Genomic DNA, 11,479 nt, shown 5'->3' on the forward strand with positions numbered 1-11,479 from the left:
AGGAGCACAAAATTTCTACTAAATATAGTTTCTTTTAAAATATGAAAAAAATAATAATATGCTTCTATAAGACGTGCAAAAGGAATCTTATACATAGCACCATTTAATATTCAATATATATTTAAATATTTTGAAAAACTAGCCATTAAATTGTTTTTTCTTAGACCATCAATTCCCTCCTAAAAGCGTGTACTAAACAACATAGAATCAAAATGCAGGCTAATTACATCAACCTATATGTTTCCTATCATATTCATAATTCAGTGATTCTAAGCCATAATTCACCATTTAGATGATAGTATTGACAGAGAAGACTTATATTGGAAAACCATAAATAGCCTTAGACCTTACATAGACATGTGAATCATGTTTTCTTGGTTACGAGGAAAAGAATTAAAAATTACATGGTTAAACAAATTTATACTACTTAATTAATCATCATAGCTATAATTTGCTATATATAATTACCACTTTTTTTTTTTAATTATTATTACTAAGATCACTTACAAGAGAGAGAGGGGGACATATCGCCTAAACCTCATCCCAAATAACACCAAAAAAGGAAATCTACTTGAAGAAAGTAAAGACTCTCCTATGAGAGTTTCCGGCATTTTCTATCAACAAAATAGGATTATGCCTTCCCTTACTATCATTCAAGGTGTGTTTTTCTTTTTTGAACCTAAATGAAGCGTCTGTCCATATATTCTCATTGGTGTTACAGTTGAGTCGGGCATGTCTTGAGAAGATGTAATCCATGTCCCTCGTAGTGGCATGTCTTGCAAGAGCGTCAGCTACACAATTCATATTTTGTATCCAAGGCGTTGGAGTCAATCCTTTTATCATATTCACTGCTATTTGACTATCCATCTCCAAAATTATGTGAGATTTTGAGTTGTCATGGCACCATTCAATCCCATGTAAAGCTGCCTGCAATTCACAAGAGTTGTTAGTAGAAAATTGGGTGGGTAGATTTAGCAAAAGCCATGACCATCTTTCCATTTTTTCCCCTAACGATTCCAGCCAATCTTTGTGCAGCTATCATCTGTATTCAATTTCCATATATTTCCTTGAGGTCTTGTCCAATAGTCCAAGATGCATGATAGTGATTCTTGGTTTATAATTTTCAGCAATCAAGCATATAGTACTCCATCCCCATTTACTGTCCATCTTAATTCCTGTATTTTTTGGAAATAGCCACCTGCACATTAAATAAAATTTAGTTAATTATTCTGACAGAGAGATATTTTTACCGTCATACCTCTTGGCATTCCTTGTTTTTCAGATTTCCCACAAGGTAAAAAATGGTGTTACGTGTGTGTACTTAATTCCTAGCGTTTGTTTGCCACCAATAATCAAGAACCCCCTGCACAATATTGGCATTATGAGTAATACCAAGTGGTCTAGTCACATATATAGTTCCAGACTTTAATGGCCAAATCCCTAGTTGAGTATCCCTACAACAGGAGCACCTCGTGTTCATTTGAATACCAAAACTTTTGATAATACTATCAATGGGAAGTTTACTTTTTAGAACTCTCCACATAAAGAACGAAACTTTAAATAGTTTTTGTAGGTTCAAGAGCTGCAAAGGTATGAAGCGTTTGGGATTGTAAAATATGCTTAATGATAAGAGCCTTACCACCTGGAGAGAGGAAGTTATTCTGCCATCCACTAGATTTATTGATGACTTTAGTAGACAAATCAGTGAACAAACTATTTTTCTTCTTACCAGTATAGATAGGGCACCCCAAATAGTGAAAGGGAAAAGTAGAGATTAAGACTAGACATGTGTGAGTAAATTAAGAACCTGAATAGATTGGCACCTGTGACAAAGGAACTCACATAGTCTAGCATATCATACTTAATAATATCCCAGATAGACTGGAAAAATAGACCATTGTATCCAGCACAACTATTAGGATCCATGGAAAATATAGCATTTCTAACCTCATCCTCAGTCGGGATAGCCTCTTAACAATTCATTATCATCCTCTGTGACCAATCTGTTTAAGTGGTTCAGGAGATTATTGTTGGTATCAATATCATTGCGAGCGAAAAGATTTTTAAAATGGTCAATGACTGCTTGAGCGCTATAATTACCACTCGCGACTAACATTAACCATTAATTACGTGGAATGACTTCGAGTTTGTATAAACGTGTAATTTTCAGATTTTGTATAATATAATTTATATAATGTAATTTGTATAACTATTTAAAGTTCATATGTTTATGTTTGTATCAATTCGTTATTTCGAGTTTTATTATATTTGTATAATTTCAAACTTTATATTACTCAATTATACAAAGTACCGGCGAATTATACAAATTATTGCCCTCTCTCTTCCCTCTCCCAATCTCGTTCGCCAGATATACAAATACATATGTATACCAGTTACATATATACAATTATCTAACCGATATACATATACAATTCACATCAGCCCTCTCTCCCAATCTCGTTCGCCACTCTCCTCCCTATAACCTGTAGCTAAGTATCGTAATTAGCAAACTATAACTATGGAGCGTAATTAAGCTATTTTTGAGTGGCTATATGCGAAAGTTCCCCTTAAAATAAACTAACTTAAATTATCATAATCCGCTGCAGCAATCACCCCTTCGCTATAGCGACGAAAACTGCCTCGTTGTGGCAAGGCCAAGTATCCTAGCCCCGCCCTACTAGTCCATGTCCGCTACGCTGATCTACTACAACAAAACTCACATCGCTGCAGCGAAGGCCCCCTTAAGTAGGGGAAAACAGAGTAAGTGCCTCATCAAGATTAAACATGAGATGCTATTTTTTAAACTCTCCCTATTTTTGAGTTCTTATAAGCTAAACTCACAACTCTAACTAAAGTAAGTACTATGGCTCTAACCGCCCATAACGACTGGACTGGTTATTATAGTTCGCGTGTTTCAATTTTTAGTTCATACATACATAAATTAAAATATACAAAAAATATAACTATCTTGATGACTGAAATGAGCTAGCAAACACAATTGTTATTGCTATTATTCTATCACCATATACTACTCACTCAAATTTAAACCACATAAAATTATTCTCCTAATAAAAATTGTGTGATATTGGGTACTTAATTTTGTTGTTAAACCGACGTCTTTACCAGCTGCACCCAAGACTATATATATATATATATATATATATATATATATAAATAGTGTATACTTATATATAGATGATGTATAACTAACTATATATAGGAGATGTATATACATTATTTATACATTTCAAATCAATTTTTTCCCCAGTTCCAACCAACTCAAATCTCCTCTAAGACATTCCCAAATCTAGATATGAGTTCCTCTCAATATTTTAAATTTTGATATTTTATTTACTCAAAACGAATCGCACCGGCGACACGTCTAAATTTGAAATTCGAAACAAAATGAATTCTAAGATCTTTAAAAAAAACTTGTAAGAAAAGATGATTAGTTATATAATAATAGAAGTTTATAGATTGTACTACTATTAGAGTATAGAAGTAGGTAACAATCATGAATCAAAAGGGAGTACACTTGTAGAGACTTCAGATATGAATAGGTTGAAGATATTCATGAATTGCCAATTTAACAATAAAACAAGGAGCTGCTTGTCTGCCCTTTGCGTGTAATAGTAAAGACCGAATGGCCATTTTTTTGTAATATATATAATAGTTGGTTATTTTGGGTAAGAAATTTTAATATAATCGCACATTTTCGAATTTGTTGGAAATTGCAATCAAGGGTGAGTAAAGAAAGAAATTGCATGAACAGGTTCTTCATTGTTCATTTACATACTATTACAAACATTATTGAGCTGAAAGAAAGGTGTACATTGATTTTAGTAGTTAAAATACCTTAGAAGAAACCAAACATCATACTTTCAACCTAACTCTACCCTAAGCAGCACAAAAGTAGAACTTAAGAATTACTAGGAAGAGAAAACAGTAGTCGTTCACTTTATTTACATGGCTCCCCCACTAATACTCACGGCTCAGAGCTCAAAGAGGAAAACCGAAATCTTCTATTCAGTGGCTGCAACAGCAGCTGAACCTTCCACCTGAAATTTCATCAGTAGGCCGTTAACATCAGCACCAGTGAATACAAGAACATGTAGTTCGGAAATGATCATGCGTGTGATGATTTAATGTAAATACGTACAAATATACGCATTTTGGATGAAAAAATTTGACGTTTTATATGCATAGTTCAAATCGAGATACGCTATCTGCCACCATCGATTTCATATGTGGTTCTATGTGAATATCTACCACTAAATTGAATTGTATTCATATACAACCACTACATGCTAGGGCGGGCGTGTATAGCAAAGAAAGATGAACAACTTTATTCACGGATAGGTAGATGTTACAAGTTGGGACCAGTAAAAAAGCTAGTACTATAATTGATGTTAAATGTCTCAATCTGAATTTACTTGCTCTGATATTTCTCAAGTAAAGATATAGTAAAAGTTTTATCTTATCAAGTTGCATCACATAAGGGTCCACTTCCTAAAGGTTTGTGTTTTATTTGACAAAATTAAGCCACTCAATAGGCAGGTGCATTGAGTGAGAGATGGAAACTCATTAACGTGATACAGACACTTGCTTTACATTAGTGATGATCGTTGACGAATAAGTCCATTCAATATCAAATGTGGTTGTCCTCAGCATACTGTGAAATAATTCAATACTTTAAAATTATTTTTAGTTTTTTGATAAACACTAAATTTATGGCCAAAAATCAATATATATCCACCATGGATGGTAGTGATGCCAACGTTGCCGTTATGCCAACTTATTGATCATGTTGAAAATTTGCATCAGATTGCGTGGAATGAGGGAGACTGAAAATTTTTAGGAAGAATTTACAGGTCTGGTTGTCTCTCTTTAAGGTCATCACATCAAGTTCTAATAAGGTTGTTTATTTGAACAGTTTTATTAGGTCGATAAGCTATTGAAACATCACTTACCATAAACTTAGCGCCCCATATTTCTTCCTCAGTAGCAGGAACGGCGGTGATCTTGTTTTTGGGGTTCTCATAGCTTCTCAGTCCACCAACTGTTGTAGAGTAGAAACACCCTGAAAAAGAAAACAAAAGATGTTGAATTATTTGTTAGTGTTCTGGTTGGACAGTGAATGTCACTTTCTGAATTATTTATTTACATACATGTTAATTTGGTCATAATTACTTCAATAGTTATCCCACTAGATAAACCAGATCACCAAAGGGAGAGTAATTTGTCAAACCTACCTTGAGGAAAAGAAGCAAGTGACTTGCCACAAGCACCTTTAAGCAAATCAGCATCATTGGCAAAGGCCACATACCCATCAGCAGTGATTCCCCAGTAGAGGGGTACCTTACCAACTTGATCCTGTTTACAAGAATCCAGTATATAATATTATAGGTAAGAAACTAAGGATCGAAATTCAACCACTCCAACAACAAGGCAATTTAGGTAGGTAAAAATTACTTACGGTAGCTACAAACAAGGTGGAAGTAGACTTGTCAAAAACAATGAAAGCAAAATTGCCTTCAAGGTGACCAACAACATGATTTGGAGGGTAAGGTGCTCTGTCACGAAGTGCCTTGTATGCTTCAATCACCAGCAACACCTCATTTGCAGACTTGGCAAGGCCATATTGTTGCCTCAGACTCCCTAAGTTGTCAAGTGATCCCTCAAACAAGCAAAATATGTCATCCTTAACAGCAAATGACCTGCCATTTCCCCAAGAAGTTAATCCTACAAGTCGATACTTTTAACACAAAATCTACGCTACAGAATCTATTATTATCAAAACAAGTTTACAGTTGTAACTCAAATATGATCCTTATCAAGGGATAAATAAAACGACTCTGCATACGAACTTCTTTAATTTCAAGTGGTAGGAATAAGCAAACTTTTCATACTCAGGGGTGATTAAAATAATAAATACCGATAAAAGGCTTCCCTTTCAATTAACAACTAGCTAGGAAACTTGCTTAATCACCAAAGGAACCACCGTACAGAGAAAGCAAGCAGTATTAATTATAGTAAATAGATTTTAAAGTCTCCAACTACCCAGATCCACTCCCCTGCAGCAATTGTTGAAGGCACTTATAGAGGATAAATTCAACCAACAAGTGTTCTACAATTTGCTTCTTAAAAAACCTTACAACTTCTCGTGCTAGTCAATTCCTAACTTATTGCCAACAATCCAGTTCATTTTTATATAAGCAGAACATTGACTAGCATTTTCCAACTACTGGTCCACTACTCTTTTCCAAAGATTTTTCCTATCCAACTGACCAATTTGGTTGTGGAAAGAGGGGAGGGACCTAAATCAGCAAGCCCTTCCCAACCACAGAAGAAAGGAGAAACAAAAATAAACTAACTACTAAAAAAACTGAATTTAGTGATAGACAAATTTTGTAGCTAAACAACAAAATTCATCGCTAATCCTACTTAGCAACGAATTAGTCACAGATTTTGGTTAGCTACGAACAAAATAGCAACAGGAATAACGACAAAGCTCATAGCTAATTCTAGTGTTTTATTGGTAGTAGAGGAATAGAAAAATACCCCTCCCACCCCAATCACAAAAAAAAAAAAAAAAAAAAAAAAAAAAAAATTAACTGGAGGAATAAAAAGAGCCTCTTGTCAAGGCAGCATAACTATAGATGGATTCAGTGTCCAACAGCAAGTTCTTGAACTGATAAATTATTATTATTCTAATATATCACTAATAAACTAGTATACTCAAATATTATATCTCCCCATACTCCTTCTTCGAGGCATGATCAGGGGGCATAGGGCTTTTTACTTCTTGTGTTGATCTGAGCACCATCCTAGCGAACTTATTCGGCCAAGTTTCATACCACACGTGTCAGTTTTCCCCATTACAATTTTAACCAGTTGGCCCAAAGTTATAAGCTTTGAGCTTGATGTTGGAAAAATCTTCCCTCGATGTTAATTATTGACGTTTGTGCTATATGACTACGCCTATGGATCTAAAACCTAGATGAGCTCCAAAGGAACTTCGAGAACAACCTACAAAGTTTAGGATTAATAATAATAGTAATAATACCACTATTGTGCAATAATAACCGTTTATTTTGCTTCTCTCATCTGTTGGATTCATCCAAAAGAGGACAACCAGTTTTCCCATTTGACTTCAAATTGACGACTCACTTTGCTAAAAAAAATTGTTTGGATTGTTAAAAGTATACTGTATTCGGTTTTTCTGGAAAAGTGATATTATTCAAATTAATTAAAATAGTCGGTGTATGAGATCGTATTAGCTTTATCATTTTTATTTTAATATTACTCATATACAGATTAAAGGTCAGGACTTAGATTAACCAAACATGAAACTCGTTAATTTGGCTTGAGTGAAGTTTTCGAATAATCAAAACGAAAAGCAGAGCAATATAACTCTATTTAGTGGATGAATTTACGATTATAATGAATTAGGAAATTCATGCATCATGCATGATATTCCTATGCCATGATGTCACATCCATCAAATCGTGCAATAATCTGAACCGTCAATTACATATCCACAAGATAAACAACGTTTCAGATCACTTTACCAGAGCTGAAATTTTACCTCACCAAATTTCTGTTCAACTTTTCAATTTAGAAATTAAACTTAAAACGCAGCTAAAATTAAGTTCATAAATCAGTTACATCATTTCTTTAAGTTCTTAGTTGCTGTACCTGGGGAGTACAGCAGACTCGTTGGAGTGAGAGTAAGCGAGTTGGACAAAATCGCCGATCTGCATAGAAATCGCCGATGAATTTCTTTGAACAAACCGGTTCACCAGAGCATCCGACGTGATCTTAGGTGAAGGAGTCCGGCTACCGGCGGCGACGAGCTCTTCGGGCGGAGAAACAATGGAACTGCTAAAAACACCCAACATTTTCCAAAAAACCAAAAATAGACCACAAAAGAGAAGAAAAACTACAGAATCACTCTATTTCTCTCTAGAAGTGTGTTAAATTGAGAATTAGAAGATAAAACACGAGATGGTAATGAAGAGAGGGGGAGAAATTTATAAAGAAGATCCTGACGATAGTTTGGTTATTTAAAGTGATATTGGGGGTAATTGAGTAAATTGATAATGAGATAATACGTGGAATGGGACCCGTAAAAGAGGCGATGATTTCTGTAGGGAATAACCCTTGTGTGGGTCCCAAGGGAACTCTAATTTGGATGTATGTGCTGACGTGGCAAGTAATGGAGATGAAAGCGAAGGAAAGAGGGATAAGATATGGTGGATTCGCGTCCATCATAGTAGCTGTTATGGATGTAAAGCAGATTCTGCCACGTCCACAGTGATGATATTTATTGCTTAATAAATAAATAATAATTCTTTGTCCCCCTTTCTTTGTAGTTACTTTAAAAAAATGGAAAAATACATAAAAATCCCCCCTGAATTTGGCACGAAAATTTACTTTAGTATTTCAACTACACGGGTGTTTATATACTCCCTAATCTCATTTAAAGTGAATAAATACCACCCTAAGAATACAAAACCAATCTCACAATAGCAAGTATATTACACACGCGCCAAGTCATTGCCATATCAACGCCACATCATTGCCACGTTAGAACCGTGTTGGAAATCAGTTTTAAATTTTTTTTTTCCTTCCCTTCTTCTTCTCTCTCCCATGTCAGAAATCAATTTTTAAAATTTAATTTTTTTCTCCCTTCTCTCTCCAATGGATGCACTACCTTCCATCTCCATTAGTGTTTTCTCAGTTCTTGTTTGATTATCATTAATTTTCACTAATGACTTCTCTATTTTCAACATCAATATCTTCTAACAATTTCACCAATTTCTTTTGAGAAAATTCTCATACATTTTCTATCAATATCCATTGATGTGAGATTGCAACAAATATGGACCTACATTGAATTTTTTACCGATTTATTGCTCTCTTTGATATTTGAGGACAAATAAATCAACTGAAAATGTAGATGAATTCGACNCGCCACATCATTGCCACGTCAAAATCGTGTTGAAAATCAGTTTTAAAAATTTGTTTTTTTTTCCTTCCCTTTCTTCTTCTCTCTCCTATGTCAGAAATCAATTTTTAAAATTTAATTTTTTTTCCCTTCTCTCTCCAATGGATACACTACCTTCCATCTCCATTAGTGTTTTCTCAGTTCTTGCTTGATTATCATTAATTTTCACTAATGACTTCTCTATTTTCAACCTCAATATCTTCTAACAATTTCACCAATTTCTTTTGAGAAAATTCTCATACATTTTCTATCAATATCCATTGATGTGAGATTGCAACAAATATGGACCTACATTGAATTTTTTACCGATTTATTGCTCTCTTTGATATTTGAGGACAAATAAATCAACTGAAAATATAGATGAATTCGACCCTTTAGTAAAAAAGAAAAACAATCCTTTCCAATATTCCATCTTCAAAAACCCTTATTTTTCATGACATACAACAATCATAATTTTTGAAATCATAAAAATGTGTTAATGAAATTTTCTTTTGTTTGACAGAAATCTCAAGTTTGATCGGAACGAAGTTTAATGATTTTTCTCTCTTTAGTAGATCTGAAAACAAAAAAAAAAAAGATGAAGATTAAGATGCAGGTGAGGTAGGGTACAATGGAGTGTTCGAAGAAGGAGAAAGGGGGCGAGATAAGGGGTTCAAAATAAGTGAAAAGAGCTGGGGGGTTTTGCAGAAGAAGAAAAAGGGGATTGGGGGTGGGTGGGTTTGGAGAAGATGAAAGTAGGGGTGGCCGGGAGGGTGATTTTTTTTTTCTTTTTTAATTAAATAATACATATATTAGTGGGACCAATTTTTTAATCAAAAAGTAAGACGCGCTTGACTATTTTCTTTATGCCACGTCAGCATTAAGGGGGATATTTATTCACTTTAAATGAGATTAGGGGGGTATATAAATACCTGTGTAGTTGAAGTACTAAAGTAAGTTTTCGTGCCAAGTTCAGGGTTTTTTTTATGTATTTTCCCTAAAAAAATTGATATTTCTGTATCAAGTAATAATAATTTAACTTTAAAATGTCAATTTTATCCTTAACGAAATAATTTATAACCATACAAGTATTTGTCACTTATTTAGATAAAAAAAATTTAAAAGTTTTTTTCATTCATAAACTTCGTACCAAGTCAAACTAACATATATAAAAGGGAAAATTATGCAAAATAACAAACATTTAGCCTTTATTAGGTACTATAGCTACAGTTTAAGAAAATTGTAATTTGCAGCTATAGTTACCCCAATTCTTGCTATTCATGTGATTTGTATAAATTTGTATGATTTGTAAGAATCCATAATTTATATAATTCAGTTTTTTATTGTATAAATCCAAATTTTTGTACATGATGACCCTATCTATTTGTATATAACATATGAAAAATTCATAACAAATTATCATGTTTCTATATTGGCAAACGAAATATACAAACGGAAACGGAGTTCTGAAAAATTCCTAAATGTATAAATACAAATTTTTTATATACTTATCATATTTGTATATTTGTAAATGCAATTTATCAACTGGTAGAAATATACAAATCGCAACTTCCATTGCAAATAGAACTATAGTTATAAAATGCAATTATCGAAATTATAATTTTCGAGCTTTATATTATTATATGTTTGCTAAATGGGACGGAGGGACTACTAAAGATTCTGACATAAGGTATCCCATATATGTGTGAAAATATTTTTGCCTGAATATTTTTATGTTATTGTTATTCCACCGGTAATATTTATATTTATATATGCATCTAAGTAACTTTGCCTTTTTAAACCTATAATATAGACAGAATAAAATCACCAGAACTTTTTGCAACTGTTTGAACCCGGAACATTGCCTATCATTTCATTCTAACTTTATCAGTGGATAGCCTTTGTTTTTTAAGATTGAATCTAGAGTACTACACATTATAACAATACACACATTAAGATTTTATAAGTGCAGAATTCACACAGATTTTAATTTTATTTTTGTGAGGTAAAAAAGTTATTTTCATGGATTGGATCGATTTAAAAGAAAAGCATTCAATGTTAAATTATATTTTAAATATGTATTAATTTGTTTGATTTAATTAAAAAAATGGGTCAATTTTTTTAAAACCAAAAATAAAATTGAGTTAACGTCACAAACAAACTCAAATAAAGGTGTATGAGCTTTTAATTGTTTCTCGAATCAAATTAGGGATGACAAAGTCAATTTTAACCCGCCTAATTCATATAGTTTTTTTACGTATTGAATCATGACCGTTTGTTGAGTTGACCAAATGAATTGACCTCAAAATAATTCATCAGAATAATCGGATCATACCGAATCAAAATGTAATCCAATCCAAACAAGTAAAGTAATTTTTTTAAAAACATTGTTCTCAAAGTGTGTAAATGTGGACAGGGAAAAGAAGTTAAAAGTCCATAGTTGCATATAAACTAGAACCCTAAAGGAATGTACCACGTAAATTAGGTCCT

The 11,479-nt window shown here is 33.2% G+C and overlaps 1 protein-coding gene across 1 annotated transcript; it reads right to left on the reverse strand.

Moving 5' to 3' along the window:
- Positions 1–3,753: 3,753 nt before the first annotated feature.
- Positions 3,754–8,019, reverse strand: LOC125870054 (stem-specific protein TSJT1). The gene is made up of 5 exons (XM_049550423.1): positions 7,699–8,019; positions 5,477–5,717; positions 5,253–5,373; positions 4,971–5,080; positions 3,754–4,058 (listed from the first exon to the last, which is right to left on the reverse strand). Exons 1-5 carry the CDS (start codon positions 7,899–7,901, stop codon positions 4,023–4,025), a joined length of 711 nt encoding a protein of 236 aa, XP_049406380.1. The 5' UTR covers positions 7,902–8,019; the 3' UTR covers positions 3,754–4,022.
- Positions 8,020–11,479: the final 3,460 nt, after the last annotated feature.

This window comes from Solanum stenotomum, chromosome 1 (assembly GCF_019186545.1).
Source record: "Solanum stenotomum isolate F172 chromosome 1, ASM1918654v1, whole genome shotgun sequence".
Lineage (NCBI taxonomy): Eukaryota > Viridiplantae > Streptophyta > Magnoliopsida > Solanales > Solanaceae > Solanum > Solanum stenotomum.

Bases quoted from the DNA above. Each gene is read 5' to 3' on its own strand.
- LOC125870054 (XM_049550423.1), bottom strand. From the start codon at position 7,901: ATGTTGGGTGTTTTTAGCAGTTCCATTGTTTCTCCGCCCGAAGAGCTC. The intron at 5,718-7,698 runs GTACAGCAACTA...GGGAAATGGCAG, and splicing joins GAGTCTGCTGTACTCCCCAG to GTCATTTGCTGTTAAGGATG. The intron at 5,081-5,252 runs GTAGGTTTGACA...TTTCTTTTTCAG, and splicing joins ACTTGCTTCTTTTCCTCAAG to GGTGTTTCTACTCTACAACA.